The 16,262-nt window shown below is 43.2% G+C and overlaps 1 protein-coding gene across 2 annotated transcripts in view; it reads right to left on the bottom strand.

Annotated features, from left to right (window-relative positions):
• sptbn5 (spectrin, beta, non-erythrocytic 5) overlaps window positions 1–16,262 on the bottom strand; it is a 68,671-nt gene that overhangs the window by 29,743 nt on the left and 22,666 nt on the right. For both annotated transcript variants that reach the window (XM_022211960.2, XM_051944467.1), the window contains 25 exons: window positions 15,224–15,313; window positions 15,014–15,150; window positions 13,546–13,732; window positions 13,317–13,426; window positions 12,990–13,080; window positions 12,408–12,524; window positions 12,175–12,332; window positions 10,756–10,888; window positions 10,456–10,601; window positions 9,540–9,654; window positions 8,713–8,823; window positions 7,731–7,910; window positions 6,481–6,684; window positions 5,688–5,837; window positions 5,336–5,440; window positions 5,041–5,229; window positions 4,803–4,958; window positions 3,370–3,561; window positions 3,185–3,280; window positions 2,993–3,114; window positions 2,808–2,922; window positions 2,604–2,717; window positions 1,421–1,542; window positions 1,146–1,308; window positions 897–1,085 (listed from right to left, as the gene is read on the bottom strand). In XM_022211960.2, coding sequence (XP_022067652.2) covers window positions 897–1,085; window positions 1,146–1,308; window positions 1,421–1,542; window positions 2,604–2,717; window positions 2,808–2,922; window positions 2,993–3,114; window positions 3,185–3,280; window positions 3,370–3,561; window positions 4,803–4,958; window positions 5,041–5,229; window positions 5,336–5,440; window positions 5,688–5,837; window positions 6,481–6,684; window positions 7,731–7,910; window positions 8,713–8,823; window positions 9,540–9,654; window positions 10,456–10,601; window positions 10,756–10,888; window positions 12,175–12,332; window positions 12,408–12,524; window positions 12,990–13,080; window positions 13,317–13,426; window positions 13,546–13,732; window positions 15,014–15,150; window positions 15,224–15,313 — 3,492 coding nt within the window. The remainder of the gene's footprint in view (window positions 1–896; window positions 1,086–1,145; window positions 1,309–1,420; window positions 1,543–2,603; window positions 2,718–2,807; window positions 2,923–2,992; window positions 3,115–3,184; window positions 3,281–3,369; window positions 3,562–4,802; window positions 4,959–5,040; window positions 5,230–5,335; window positions 5,441–5,687; window positions 5,838–6,480; window positions 6,685–7,730; window positions 7,911–8,712; window positions 8,824–9,539; window positions 9,655–10,455; window positions 10,602–10,755; window positions 10,889–12,174; window positions 12,333–12,407; window positions 12,525–12,989; window positions 13,081–13,316; window positions 13,427–13,545; window positions 13,733–15,013; window positions 15,151–15,223; window positions 15,314–16,262) is intronic.

Below are 16,262 nucleotides of genomic sequence, written 5' to 3'. Positions count from 1 at the left end.
GGTTCTTTTTAATCTAAAGTCCTGCAGCTCTGTGGAACCAGAGGACAGAGAACTCAGAAATTACATACAAAGCTTGTTCAAAATGACAACTTTTCAGTCATTTTGGACATTTTTACACCAGTTTCGGGTCTTAAACAGTTCACAAAAATAAAATTATATATATTAAAACAAAGGTAATAGTCCAAGAACTCATTATGCTTTTCCAAGCTGCTCATAAATTCTGTTTTTTTGTTTTATTTTACTTTAACTCTCGTGTCGTCCTGCTGGTCAAAATTGACCTGTTTTAAAATGTGGGAAAACAAATTTATTTTCCACAGTGAAACTTCTGATGTCCACATTTTCAACATTTTTGGGAAATCTTTGAACATTTTTTGGTGAAAAAAGAAATGTCAAAAAATGTTTCTTAACATTCACATAAAAATCAACCAAACTCCAGTTAATTTTGCTGGATTTTGGTTGATTTTTATGTGAATGTTCTTAAAGAAAACCGAGTTTTACATAAAACTCGGTTTTCTTTAAGAACATTCACATAAAAATCAACCAAAATCCAGTGAAATTCGTTGGATTTTGTTCTTAAACATTTTACTTCACATTTTATCCACCAAAAAATGTTAGAAAATTTCCCAAAAATGTTAAAAATGTGGACATCAGAATTTTCACTGTGAAAATATTACATTTTCCCACATTTTCAAACTTTAAAACGGATCACTTTGACCCTCAGGACGACAGCAGGGTTAAAGCCTTTAGCCATATTGTTTTAGTTTGCATCCTTGTTTTATTATTGTATCTGTGAAAGGTGTTATATAAATAACTTACTTATTATAATTTATTCTAATTACACATCAATATTAAACCAGTTCTGGATGCTCTGTTCTAACTTCCTGTCTGATGATCACCTGCAGGGTTCGGGCCTGCTCCAGGGTCGTGTTCCGGTTCAGCCAGGTCCGGTCCAGACCAGCTTTAGCTTCCTCCAGCTGCTTCAGAGCTTTCTGGATCTCTGCCTGTGAGCCGTGACCCGACCGGATCAGACCCAGACCGAAGTCCTGGACGGAGTCGATGCGCTCGGCTCGGGCGTCGATCTCAGTCTGCAAACACAGCAGCAGTTAGTTCAGTGTTCCAGCAGAACCAGAACCTTCTGGTCTCACCTTCCAGTCCTGGTGCTCCACGATGAGCCTCTCGGCCTCAGTTCTGGTCTTGGGGAGTCCTTTCTCTGACATGTCGCTGCTCTGTTTGAGGCTCCACTCCAGCAGGAGGCGCTGGTTGGCTTTGAAGAGCTGCAGCTGGTGAGCCTCCTGCAGCTTCTCCTTCCTGAACACAAAACGTCCATCAGTGCAGTCTAATAAACTGTAACTGAAAACATTTTTAAAGATGAGCGATGCTTAAATAAAGTGAAGGTTTCTGCTGGTAATAAAGGAGCTACCGGTGTTTGACTTCTTGATCCAGAGTCTTCAGAGCTTTCTGCACCTCCTTCTGTTTGCTCTTCAGTTTGTCGCTCAGCACCGACCGAGCCTTCAGCTGATCAGAGACGTCTTTCTCCAGAGACTACAGAGGTGGGAGTCAGAAAGTCATTAGCGGTGTTTCCACAACGGATTTTTATGCATTTTATGGTATCGCATTAAAAAAATAAATTAAGACTTCCTCAAGGTCACAAAAATGAATCTGAGTGAATGACCTTCATAGGGGATGGAAATTCCTTGTCTTCTGGAAAAAGGAATAGTTTTAATTTAGTAAACATAACTTTTTTTTATACATTATTGTTGACTTAATTAAAACTGGAGCAGAAAGTTTAGCACAACAATAGGAGAACAAAAAAATGCAAAACTGCCACATAAAGGTGCAAACGGACCATAAAAAGATGCTAAATGTCCACAAAAAGGTTAAAAATAAGCATAAAAGTTGCAAAACTACCATAAAAAGATCTGAGACGATCATAAAAAGATACAAAACCAGAAATAGGTAAAATTCTCATAAAAACAAGCAATATTACCACATGAAGTTGTAAAAATAACAAAAGACAAAACAAGCAAAATTAGAACAATAAAATACTAAACTGACAAAAGAAGTGAAACCCTGTCACATAAAGTTGTAAAACAACCCCCAAAAAAGGTGCAAATCTACCACAAAAAGACCCAAGAAGATCCATAAAGATCCAAAACTACCACAAAAGATGCCAAACAACCTCAAAGAAAGGCAAAAATTATCATGAAAACACACAAAACTACTACATAAAAGATCCAAGACACCCATAAGGTGCAAAACGAGAAGAGATGCAAAAGTACCACAAAATTAAGCAAAAAAAGCCACAAAAAGACGCATGACGATTACAAAAAACTTCCACAAAATATGAAAGACAACCACAAAAACAGGTAAAACTACCACAAAAAGATCCAAGACAACCACAAAACTATGCAAAATGTCCAGAAAAAGATGCAAGTCTAGAAAAGATGCAACACAAGAAGATTCAAAACAACTAGACAAAGACAAAACTAAAACAAAGTCCTAGCTTAGCATTAGCGTCAGGCAGCTGGGGGGTCATCAAACTCGCCTGTAACTCCTCTTATTACTCGGTAAATCTGGTTGAAACAAACTTTAAAATCGGACACCTTGGCTCTCTCCTGGATCACGCCGGCTTCTCTCTCCGTTTCCTCATGGCGTTTGATCAGGTTCTCCACACCGTCCACGTCTGATCCACAGTCCTGGTCCTGGAGCAGCAGCATCTGGAAACGCAGCAGAAGAACCTTAAGATAGAACCAGAACCCTGTAGATAGAACCAGAACCCTCCACATCAGACAGACCAGGTGACCGACCTTCTCGTTGGCTCGGTCTCGGACCTCCTCCAGCTCCCTGATCAGGTCGTGGACCACCAGCGCCCCCTCCAGCTTCTTCTTGTAGCTGCTCAGATCTCCGTGGAACTTGCTCCACCTGAGGAGAGGAGATGTTTAGACTGGGAGCCGAGGATCTGAAGGTGAGGCGTCCGTCCAGGTGTTCTTACCTGTCGTTGAGCTGCTGCCTCCTCTGCCTCACCGTCTGCAGCTCCTCGGCGCTCTGCCTCTTCTCCAGCCGGGCCGCCAGCCGGTTGATGGCGGTGATGTGAGCGTCATCCACCGTCACCTCCTGGACGTTACATCAGGTGGTTAGTCAAGAGTCCACAGAAGATCATCAAGGTCTGAGCTCAGCAACTCACCCCGTCTTTACTCCCTCTGAACTCGCTGAGCTTCTTCATCAGCTGAACTCCGTGTTCGTAGTCCTTCCCAACATCTCCAACGTTCACCATCACCTCCTGAACACACAGAACAGAAATACGCAACATAGATCCACGTATCACAGAACTGGATGGACGCTGATCCATGCTCTTCACTGCTCCACTACCTTGTTTCTGATCCAGGCCTCCACCTCCTCCACCTTCTGCAGGAACTCCAGGAAGTCTCTGTTGTCCTCCAGAGCTTTTCCTCTGGTGGCCACAGCCTTCTTCAGCGCCTCCCAGTGGAGCTCCAATGTCGCTGCGCTCTTCTTTACCTCTTTGGACTGAGGATGGCGGAGGGAGACCAGCTCGGTACCGGCCTGGAGGACCAGAACCCGAGGAAAATGTCGTGTTAGAGGGTAAGTGTAGAGTTAGAGGGTAAATGTAGCATTAGGGGGTAAATGTAGCGTTAGAGGGTAAATGTAGCGTTAGAGGGTAGATGTAGCGTTAGAGGGTAAATGTAGCGTTAGAGGGTAAATGTAGCGTTAGAGGGTAAATGTAGCGTTAGAGGGTAAATATAGCGTTAGAGGGTAAATATAGCGTTAGAGGGTAGATGTAGCGTTAGAGGGTAGATGTAGCGTTAGAGGGTAGATGTAGCGTTAGAGGGTAAATGTAGCGTTAGAGGGTAGATGTAGCGTTAGAGGGTAGATGTAGCGTTAGAGGGTAGATGTAGCGTTAGAGGGTAGATGTAGCGTTAGAGGGTAAATGTAGCGTTAGACGGTAGATGTAGCGTTAGAGGGTAGATGTAGCGTTAGAGGGTAGATGTAGCGTTAGAGGGTAGATGTAGCGTTAGAGGGTAGATGTAGCGTTAGAGGGTAGATGTAGCGTTAGAGGGTAAATGTAGCGTTAGAGGGTAAATGTAGCGTTAGAGGGTAAATGTAGCGTTAGAGGGTAGATGTAGCGTTAGAGGGTAGATGTAGCGTTAGAGGGTAGATGTAGCGTTAGAGGGTAAATGTAGCGTTAGAGGGTAGATGTAGCGTTAGAGGGTAAATGTAGCGTTAGAGGGTAAATGTAGCGTTAGAGGGTAAATGTAGCGTTAGAGGGTAGATGTAGCGTTAGAGGGTAGATGTAGCGTTAGAGGGTAAATGTAGCGTTAGAGGGTAAATGTAGCGTTAGAGGGTAGATGTAGCGTTAGAGGGTAGATGTAGTGTTAGAGGGTAGATGTAGCGTTAGAGGGTAAATGTAGCGTTAGAGGGTAGATGTAGCGTTAGAGGGTAAATGTAGCGTTAGAGGGTAAATGTAGCATTAGAGGGTAAATGTAGCGTTAGAGGGTAGATGTAGCGTTAGAGGGTAGATGTAGCGTTAGAGGGTAAATGTAGCGTTAGAGGGTAAATGTAGCGTTAGAGGGTAGATGTAGCGTTAGAGGGTAAATGTAGCGTTAGAGGGTAAATGTAGCGTTAGAGGGTAAATGTAGCGTTAGAGGGTAAATGTAGCATTAGAGGGTAAATGTAGCGTTAGACGGTAAATGTAGCGTTAGAGGGTAAATGTAGCATTAGAGGGTAGGATGTTCTGAGGGTCCAACAGATGTAGAACACCTGTATTCTCTCCATGATGATCTTACCTTCAGCACTGAGTCGATGATCTCGCTGTGAGCCAGGATCTCTGCCTCAAACACCTGATGTTTCTGCAGCAGCTTCATCTTGGTCTGCAGATTGCTCAGGTCGGCTGTTCCGTCCTCCGCCATCTTCTGCATCCGCTCAGACACCCACTCCTCGGCCTGGCAGGCAACAGGTGGGTTCACACGTGTTTTTTTTTACTAAGACCAACTAAAAGACTCGTCTGATTGGTGGGCTGGTTACCTGGGCGACGTCTCTGCTGAAGATGCAGAGATGCCTGGACAGCTCCAGCTCCTCTCTGCGTTTGACGGACAGCTCTCTGATCCTGGCCCGTCTCTGCAGCAGAGCTCTGTGTCTGGTTTTGACCCGCCCACTCTTCTCTTTGCTCAGCTGCTTCTTCAGACGGTCGGCGAGATCCTTCAGAGAGGAGATCTGCAGCAGATACAGGAGGAAGAACTTAGAGGAGCCGCAACCATGACAACAACAAAACATCTGGTTCCTCCAGTCTGATCCAAAGAGCTGCAGGTTCAGGACAAACCTTGTCCTCCTGCAGGCCCAGTAGCTTCTCAAAAGCTTCATGGCGTTTGATCAAACCGTCTGTCTCGTCCACGGTGTTTCCCAGAGTGCTGCTCTGCAACAGGATCTGTGGACACAGAGGATAGGTTTAATCAAAACCGATGCAAAACTACCACAAAGATGCAAAATTACCACAAACAGATGCATAACTACCACATAAAGATGCAAAACTACCACAAAAAGATGCAAAACTACCACATAAAGATGCAAAACTACCAGAAAAGATGCAACACAAGAAGATTCAAAATAACTACAACTATGTTCTATCACCATTAACAGCACAGAGAACCTGTAGAATATGAAGGCCGACATACCTCCTGTGAGTTGGACGTCTTGTCCATGCTGCTGATGTCTCTGTAGAAGATCTGCTCCAGGTGAACGGTCTCCAGCCAGCTCTGCTTCTTCTTCCAGTGGTCCTCCAGTTTGTCTCTTTCTCCCTGCAGAGCCTCCAGCTTGTCCAGCACCTAAACGACCACAGATAGACGTTCTGACATGTTCTTCTGCCAGCAGTTAAACATGCTGGTGGATCAATCTCATGGAGCGTTACGAGGACAGTCAGTTATTTCAGTTTGACGTTTGGTTGTCTAAGAAGAGTTTAAATCATCCACAGTGACTCAAAATTCACCCCAATGACATAAATCCTTTCCAGAGTGATTCAAAACTTCACCAAAATGAGTTGAAATTTGATCAAAAAGAGTTAATGGTGCACAGAGGTGACTCAGTTTGGTCCGAAAGTGAAAAAATGTGTCCAAAATTTCTTGAAAATAGACCGAAATGTGCTAAAATTGCTCGGAGTGACTTATGATTGTCCAAAAATGACAAAATGCTAAAATTAAAAAATAGTCCAGAACAAACAAAAATTGTCTAAAATAAGTTAAAATTGCCGAAAAATACGTAGGAACTCAAAAGAAATAAAAAATAGTTAAAATTGTTCAAATGACTTAGAGTTGTGCAAAATTTTTCAAATATTGTCCAATATAAGTTGACACTTCTCTAAAATGACCAAAAAATTTGACCAAACTAAGTTGAAACCACCTTCAACATTCTCTGTTTCAGTACTTTTAAATGAAACGCTGTTCTGGAAGAATCCAGAACGTTGCTGCTCACCTCCCTGCGGTCGCTCCGATCCTGCTTCTGCAGCTCCTCTCCCATGTCCAGAACCTGCTGGTAGGTCTCCTGCCAGGCCTCCATCTCGGCCCACAGCTGCTGGTGCTGAGCCAGCTGCAGGTCGGCCGTCGCCACGTCGCTGATGCTCTCCTCGGCCGCCATGGAGCCGATCAGCTGACTGCACCACAGCAGGAAGTCCTGTGCCTGGACGAGGAGAGGTCACCAACTTTATTAGCCAAACCAAAAACGACAGTGAAGTCAACAGATTACATTCTGACAGACCTCCTCAGCTGCACAGAACAATAAATCCTACACACATGTATTAGCTAACGTGATTTAACTCATGTAGGGATTATTACACAGGTATCTGAGTGAAAAGAAGCATTAATTACTGTAAAATATAAATAATGCCAAATAAACTAAGAAAGGTAATAAAAGGATGCAAAACAATACAAAAAAACTTAACAGAAAAAGGTCCATATCTACCAAAGAAACTAGCAAAAACAACAAAAAGATGCCAAAGTACCACGTGAAGATATAAAACGTCCACATAAAAACTCAGACCTACATTAAAAAGATGCAAAACTTTTTTTCTTCCTTTTTAAAAAAAAAAAAAAGTAAAAAAGATGCAAAACTACCATACAAACATGTAAACTCCCAGGTAAACATGCAAAACAATTAAAGATGAAAGAACCACATAAAGATGGAAATGTCCTCAAAAATACAAAACTACATCAAAAAGATGCAAAACTACTAAAAAACATGCAAAACAACTACACAAAGATACCAAACTACTGCTAAATGTTGCAAAGTCATCATAAAATGTTGCAAAACTACCATAACATGCTAAACTACCAGGTAAACATGCAGAACATCGACAATAAGATGCAAAAGTACCACATAAGGATGCAAATCTACATGAAAAAGGGCCAAAACCATTCAACAGACATGCAAACCAATAATTAAAGATGAAAAAATACACAAAGATGGAAACGCCGGCATAAAATACAAAACTACATCAAAAAGATGTAAAATATCCACATTAAGATGCAAAACAATGACATAAAGAAGTAAAACTACCTGAAAAAGGTCCATATCTACCTAACAGACTTGGAAAAACAACACAAAGCTGCAAAAGTACCACATGAAGACGCAAAATGTCCACATAAAGATTCAAAACCCCATCATAAGGGTACTACCAGTAAAAGGAACAAAATGCTCCACATCATTGTGTTTTTGAGGAACCTTACTGTGTTGAGGAACGTGTATCTCTGACAGGTCAGTTTAAGCTCCTCCTCCCTCCGTTCAGTGTGAAGTCGGAGCTCCTCCCACTTCTCCACCACTTCCTGCTGTACTTCCTGGAGGCGGAGCTTCAGCTGCGGCGTGCAGAGATCCAGGACGAGGTCCACGGCGTCCAACTGCTCCTGCAGCTGTAGACATTAAGACGTTAATAAACCAAACACAAAATGATTCTGTGTCTGTTTTTATTGAATTCATTTCCTCTGAAGGCAGCAAAACAAACAAGCAAACGTCTTTACTGCTGACTGACTCTAAAAGACTGACTAAACGGACTCACCAGCTTAGCAGCATTAATGCTACTTAACTTTAAGCTGCAGTCAATTCCAGCCATTTTCAGTGCAAAAAAATTGCTAATATTTTATTTGTAAATAAAAAATATGACGAGAAATACAGGGAATATTGGACGCTCATCGCGAGGTGCATTTCCTTGAAAACGACCGATTCGGGGATTTTATACGACTTCAGGACATGTTTTGGATAAAACAGTTTACTGGCTTGTGTCGTCTGGATGTAAAAGGTTGGATTATGGCCGTTTTTTGTGGAATATTTTCATCTGTGTGTAATAATGAACCCGGAAATGTGAGTCGCGCTGTGTGCGTTGAAGCCGTGTATAGAGAACGGATGGATGGATATTCGTTTTTGTCGGACAAATGTGTTTTTCTCACCCGCTGTGGTAATCACATCTGAAAGTGGTTTATACCGGCGGATTCATGAGAATCTAAGCTTTCCATCGGTGTATAGTGTTTGTATAATCGCGTTTGCAGCCTTCGGACATTCTTTAAATTCCTATGCAAATTAGTAGGTGTACCGCCGGCGGGACACTGAAGTTTAACGGGTTAGAGCTCATAATGCATCTCTCATTAAACTAAACAGCATGAAACTGTCTGGAATATAAGACAACCTGAAGATTTGCTGCGATCCATCATCTCCTACCTGCTCCTCGGTGGTGGCCAGTTCATGCAGCAGAGCTTCATGTTTCCTCAGCTGTGACATCACTCCTCGCAGATCCTTCGCCACGTCGTCGGGGATGCTCTTATGTCGCTCCTACAGACAAAGAGATACTTAAGGTTTGATTACTGCCTCCATTCCGATCCCGTTCATTTGATATTTAAAATCAGCTGAAAACATTTTCCTGGATAAAACACACTGCAAGTGTTATACATCAGCTGTAGTACCTGCTTGTTCCACCAGGTGGAGCCTCTAACTGCTAACTGTGGCATCGAGTTGGAAAAAGGCTGTGCAGTTTAGCTAGCTAGCTAAGGCTAAGGCTAACACAGGAGCTGAGTCTGCCAGCGGAATGCTGCCAACGTTTACGAACAGCATCTTTTCAGCACTGAAAGTAAATACTGACAGGTTTCCTCAACTAATGAAGATGTGAAGTTTATTTACAGGCATCAGTTCCAGTTGAGCAGATGGATTAACTACAATGAAAAGGTTGTTCCGTCATGCAGATCAGCTAGGAGGATAATTCTGAGGTCTACCTGTCGTGAACAGAGTAATAAAGTTACAGCTTATTTACTGCCATGCTATATGCCATGCTTGTCGAGATTGTCTTTTTTAGGCTAAAAATAAGAAAATTTTTCTAGAAACCAGAGTTTGTTTTCCTTAAAAATCCTTTCTTTGCAGTGCAGTGGACAGAAGTAATATAACCAGCAGATAGAAGAACATCATGTTTAATTCATTTTAATCAGTTATTGTTAACAAGGCCGGATAACAGTAAAGAAACCGTTTAAATTTGCATCCACTGAATGTCCAGATACCTGTATGAGCGTCAGAGCGTCGCTCAGGTCTCTGTAGAATCGGTGACATTCCTCAGCTGTCTGCAGACGATCCTGACGCTCCTTTGCCACGACTTTTAGATCCTCCCAGCTGGACCTACGACACAAAAACACGAGCATCAACACAACCACCGGCGTCAACACAACCACCACCAACCCGGCGACCGTCCAAAACCAGCGCTCGATCGAGCTGAACCGTGTATCATGTTTTCTTCATGGAGGCAGCCACTTTGTATGATGTCATCAACCTATCATTCCCGGCGCTCGCGGCGACCTGGCGACAGTCTAAATCAAGCGCTGGCATAATCAAGGATTTTTGTCTGCGTTTTTCTGGAGGGTCCAAACCACCAGCACCAACACAACCACCGGCATCAACACAACCACAGAGAGAAGAACAAAGCAGGGTTCTCACCAGGATTTTTTACAGCGTAACGGCAGGTCCTCCCGCATGCATGCGCAATATCCTTCATTAAATCTCGCCGGCCCAGATGTCAGCCAATGAGCGTCACACAGATGCTCCAAATGCTCGTGATTTAGGTCACTATTCACCATACATGGCATCACGGAAACAACCGAGACATGCTAATAGTAACCCCGAGATTGGAAGCGACTCTTAATTTTAGACGGGAACGGGTCAATCGACAGGAGAGTACGGCTGAGGTGGGGAGCCATAAATTAACCTAGATAGGCACCCAGTCGATAAAAACAAACGCACATGGCGTTATCTGTCAAAATAACAGCGTAGAGGCCCTAATCACAGCGTAATCTTTTAAACTGACAGCGTGACGGGCCGTTACGACAGCGTGACGGGCCGTTACGACAGCGTGACGGGCCGTTACGCTGAAATGCGCTGGCGAGAACCCTGCAAAGTAGGCTATAAATTTGTGTTTCTGTTCACCTGAGCTGCTGCAGAGCGTCTTTCACTGCAGAACTCTGAGGATGTTTGCTGCGTATCAGTCGAGCTGCCGAGTCGCTGCAGGCCTGCAGTCGATCTTCTCCCACCTCCAGCTGCTTCAGGAAACCTTCAAACTTCCCACGAAGCAGCTGAAACGACACAGAAGACACAGTTAGACGCTCATCACACACTGTTGATGGTCATTAGATGCTGCATTACAGTTAAAACAGGAACCAGCAGCCGTCCTCCAGTAGTTTAATGAGCCATTAAAAACACTACAGTCAGACTGTGTGGAGGTGTGACCTGGACATGCTGGTAGTCGTTGCCCAGGTCCTGAGACTCTGCCGTCTGTCTCTGCTGGTTCATCCAGTCCTCCAACTCTGAGGCTTCTCGTCTGAACTCGTGCAGATGAAGGACTTCGTTCAGTTTCTGACCCCTGACAGGAGAAATGTGGACACTCAGGTAGGAAACAACTGAGAAAGCAGATAAACCAAAAAGGCTCCAGACCGTCCTCTACCGTCTCAGTGAACAGATGTAAATATAATTATGAGCAGTGTTACAACTCTGCTCTGACGCTGCAACAGAAACAGGGAGACAACACAGGGTGGCGACTAAAAAAAAGGTTTTATTGAAGTAAAAACCAAGTGAACAAAGACACACTGAAGACCTCCAACCAAACCAGAACTAGACTGCAAACCAGACCCAGGCTGCTGGAGCTCCAGAAGGAAGCAGCTCCTGTCAGAGAGCCCGACGCTGGAAATGAGGGAGGCTTTATGTAGTTTGAGCCACTTGGACACCAGGTGTAGCTCAATCAGCTGACGACCCTCAGCACCTGAACAGGCACACCTGGTGTCCAGGTGGAGGGTCGTCACAGCAGTAATCTAATGAAATCAGTGTATGGATTACTGATCACAACTACGGGTCACTGCAGTGGTGGGATTTATTGTTAAAGCCATGAAAACAAGAGAAAATCATCAACGACGGCACAAAACCCCTAAAAACAGACACAAAATTACTACAAAGAGACTCAAAACAACAACAGAGAGCTTTAAACATCCACAAAGATACTCAAAACACTGACAATAAGACTCAAAAAAGGCCATAAAAAGACACAAAACAACAACGAAGACACTCAAAACACTGACAAAAACACTGAGAAGTTCTATAAAAGTAAGCAAAACTACCAAATAAGACACAAATCTACCCAAATAGGCAAAGAAACACCAGAAATTGATGCACAACAGCAAAAAAATTTAAATAAGAATACCATAAGAAGAAGCAAAGCCATGACAACACTGAAAGCCACTAAGAGACACAAATCTATTACAGAAACAACACATGAACCCAAAGAGAACCACAGACACTCAAAACTACTACAAAGAGACACAAAAATAAAAGATTAATAAATGAGATGCAATGGTACCATGACAGAAACCTCAAAACCAGCACAAAAAGACGTGAATGCTTTAAACAGAGACAAAACAGCCACAGAATAAATAGATTCAAACTCACTAAAAACACAAACAGATTCAAATGACCACAGAAAGACAGAAAAATGGAGTAACTGTTAAAATTAAGCGTAAAATCAGAAGCTGAGGTGAAAGTCATTTCATATCTCAGCCCCAAAATGACAGAAACAAGCAGCTCAGACAGCTAGAGGTTTGAATGAATCCTCCTGATATCTGGACCTGTTGGTCTTTAGGTCCAGGTGAAGTGGTTTACCTGAGGGCTGCCTGGTGCTGCAGCTCCTGGTGGAGGCTGCTGACCCGACTAGAAGGTCTGCTGAGCTCCTCCAGGCTCCAGTTCTGGAGAGCCTGGTCCACCTGGTCTCCTAGCTCCTCCACCTCCACCTCCAGGACCTCCAGCTGGCCCTCCAACACCTGCAGAGCCACCAGACTGATGTTTATCGACCCTCAGAGGTCCACTGTGGGTCAGAGTACAGATCAGAGTCCTACCTGGTGTTTGGTGATCAAACTCTGCGTGGCCAGATGGTCTTTGCCGTAATCTTCGGTGTTCACCAGACTCAGCATCTCGGTGAGTCTGGACTCCAGCTCTGAGCAGTCCAGCAGAAGCTACACACACATTGAGAGAACACTATTAAACACAAATAACAGCAGAAACCCTAAAAGAATACCACAAAAAGACACAAGATGCCAAACAAAGAGACTCAAAACTGTAATAACCTGCAAAAACACCATAAACAGATACAAAAACACCAGAACAAGACACAAAACCAGCACAAAATCACTACAAAGAGATGTAAAACCAGCACAAAACCACTAAAAAGAGACACAAAACCAGCACAAAATCACTACAAAGAGATGTAAAACCAGCACAAAACCACTTTTTAGTCTCTTTTTAGAGACACAAAACCAGCACAAAATCACTACAAAGATTTAAAACCACCACAAAGAGACACGAGACTATAAAGAGACGCAAAACACAAGCACAGAGACCAGAAACCAGAGAGAGAAAACCACCAGGACTAATAAACTGACCAGTGTGTAACAGCTTCACTGAGTCTTGGTTGGTCTCACCTGTTCTCTGGTGATGGCTTTGGACAGGTGAGCTGCTCTCCTGCTGCAGGCCTCCTCAAGCTCCTCCCACTCTGCACTCAGGTGGTTGCACCTGAAACAGCAGCACAGATCTACACTGTCAGACAAACAACAGGCTGTTTTCCACTCCCAGGGACGAGCTGAACATTCGGATATTCGTCATTAACTGGGAGTCCAGAAGCTGCCATTCAGACCAGCCCTAGTTTACAGCGTTGCATAAAGACCAGTCTTTAAATGTAGAATCAGTGCTCTTGTTGATTAAGTGAAGACTGATGCTCATAACACGCTAAGGAAACGGAATAAAACCACCTCTGCAGCACTTCCTCAGAGTCTGATTTGCTGGATTTAGCTCGACGTTTTCCTTTTTCCAGGACGTGGTTCAGATGTTTTCTGTGGGCGTTAACTTCAGCCTGCAGCTCCTACAGAAACACACACAGTTCTCATTAAAGAATAGAAACCTCCACTGAGCTGTTCTGATGAACAAACACTCTAAACTGGACCCTCCTCGGCCACTAAGCTCCTGAAAGCTGGCCTCTACCTTGTGTTTCTGCATCAGGCTGGTGGCTCCGGCCAGAGATTTGTCGTATCCTGTAGACACCGAAGCAGGAACCCGTTCAGAGATCCAGCTGAGCTCCAGATCCACGTCGTGATAGAACTCAAACAGCTTCACCGACGCCTCCAGCTGAGCTCGACGCTGGTCCAGAGGCTTCTGCAGGGATTTGAACCTGCGGCACAGAAATCAGCAACTCAACCCCATCGACCGTCTGCTCAGACTTTAACACCACACAGGATACTGTTACAACCTTTTTACAACGATTAAAGAAAACAAACAGCAGTCACCCACTTTCTAAACATCTAAAGTAAAATTAAGAAACACCTGAAAAACGGAACACACAATTCATTTTCATTCATTTCAATTAGGTTTTAAAAAACAACTTTCTTCAAATTTCACAGCTTCTAAATGTCTCCTTGAACCCCTTATATAAGGAAAGCAAATTATTTGATAAACTGAGGGGGTTAGAAGTCCAGAGGTCTGAGCCACAACCCAAACACAGCGTTACAGTGGAGCTTCCAATGGTAGAACGATCTGGAAAGATTAAACTTTCAACTAATTTTTCTCCAGAACTACTAAAGCGGGTCAGACCACTCTGCTTCCAAACCTTTACTGTCCAAGATGCTTCAAAAACAACCCAAAAGTATTCAAAATGTGTCCAAAATGACATGAAAATGAGTCCAGAATTACAGAAATGATCTAAAACTACTGCAGAATTATCCCAAATCAGTCAGAATTTCTCTGAAATTATTAAAAATGACTGAAAACTTGCAGAATGACACAAAGTTTGTCAAAGATGCTTTAACAATCATCCAAAATTACTCAAAATTTGTCTAAAATGACTTGAAATTTGTCCAGAATTACACAAAAGTTGTCAGAAATGATAAAAAAATTTCCCAAAATGACTCAAAAATTGTCCAAAATTACTGAAATCGGTTCAGAATGAAGTGAAAATTATTCAAAATAACTCAAAACTTGCAGAATAAAGAAAAACAGTAGCAGTCAATTCTAATCAATCACAGAGTCTCTGGATGTTCATATATTTAAAGACAACAAAGACAGATGAAGAGCAACAAAAGAACACAAAAGAAAGAATGAACCAGCAAAAATCAACACTATTATTTATGAGAAGTGGATCAAACGGATCTGGTTTGGGGGTTCTGCTGAATCTAAGATGAATTATCTTCCACTTCCTCCCTCCTCGTCTTCACTGTTTAACTTCATATTTGATTATTACGGTGGAGCTTTTAAACTGCAGAGAACCTGAACCCTCTGAAAATCCTGTTTTACTAAATAAGAACGACTGAAGGCGCACAGAGCAGACTTTAACTCCTGTGGGGTTTTACTGCAGGTTAAATATCAACATGAAACCAACTGACTGAAGATACTTTACTGGAGGCGGATATTTAAAATCAGTGCCAGTTCCAGCCTGAGGAGCTGCAGACGAACTTACAGAGTGAGGTACGTGTCCGTCTCCTGCAGGATCCTGTGAGAGTCAAAGTGGTTGGAGGCCAGATGCTGAGCTCTGCTGACGATGGAGTTGATCTTCTCCGCCAGCTCCTTGGCCTCCTGCTCCAGCTGCTGATGCTCCTGCAAACACAGACAGCATTTATTAAAGACCGTTCACTGTAAAGACACAGAGCTGCTTCAACGTTAGCCTCACTTTCAGCAGCTGTCGGCTGGAGCGCAGGTCGTGACCTTTGGAGGCGTTGTTCAGCATCCACTGGATGGCCTCGATCTTCAGCTTGGCGTCCTGAGGAGAGCAGAGCAACTTTAAAGTACCCAGAGATGTCCAGGTTGTAGTTTCACTTTATTCTTCATAATATTCCTCTTCTTCCAGACTCTGTTTCTGGGGCTCATCAGACAGTATTCTGGTTTATTCTCAGACATTCATCTCGAAATGTCATCAGCACCTTTTCCCCTCATTCAGCTCCAGATCATCTCACTCCCACCTCCTGCTTCACTGTCAGAACCATGCATCCGATTAAGAAACTCCTCTGTCCATCAGTCCATCCTTAACCCTTTAAGCTTCAGTCAATTCCAGCCGTTTTCAGTACAAAAAATTGCTAATATTCTATTTTTAAATAAAAAAAATTACGAAAAATACAGGGAATATTGGACGCGCATCGGGAGGTGCATTTCCTTGAAAACGACCGATTCGGGGATTTTATACGACTTCAGGACATGTTTTGGACAAAATAGTTTACTGGCTTGTGTCATCTGGATGTAAAAGGTTGGATTATGGCCGTTTTTTGTGGAATATTTTTTTTTGTGTGTAGTAATGAACCCGGAAATGTGAGTCGCGCTGTGTGCTTTGAAGCCGTGTATAGAGAACGGATGGATGAATATTTGTTTTTGTCGGACAAATGTGTTTTTCTCACCCGCTGTGGTAATCACATCTGAAAGTGGTTTATACCGGCGGATTCATGAGAATCTAAGCTTTCCATCGGCGTATAGTGTTTGTATAATCGCGTTTGCACCCGTCGGACATTCTTGAAATTCCTATGCAAATTAGTAGGTGTACCACCGGCGGTACACCTACGACACACTGAAGCGTAAAGGGTTAAATTAAATAGTTAAAACTAGACTTCAATCTACAAAACCAAACTAAAGTGGACAACGGTCCTATATGTTAACGTTATCTGCTAAATGTGTTATTGTGTCTGTGGGTGGCGGAGCCGCCGAACACGTAAAACAAATTT

This window comes from Acanthochromis polyacanthus, chromosome 1, assembly GCF_021347895.1.
Source record: "Acanthochromis polyacanthus isolate Apoly-LR-REF ecotype Palm Island chromosome 1, KAUST_Apoly_ChrSc, whole genome shotgun sequence".
NCBI lineage: Eukaryota > Metazoa > Chordata > Actinopteri > Pomacentridae > Acanthochromis > Acanthochromis polyacanthus.
This window is presented reverse-complemented; position numbering and strand designations above follow the sequence as displayed.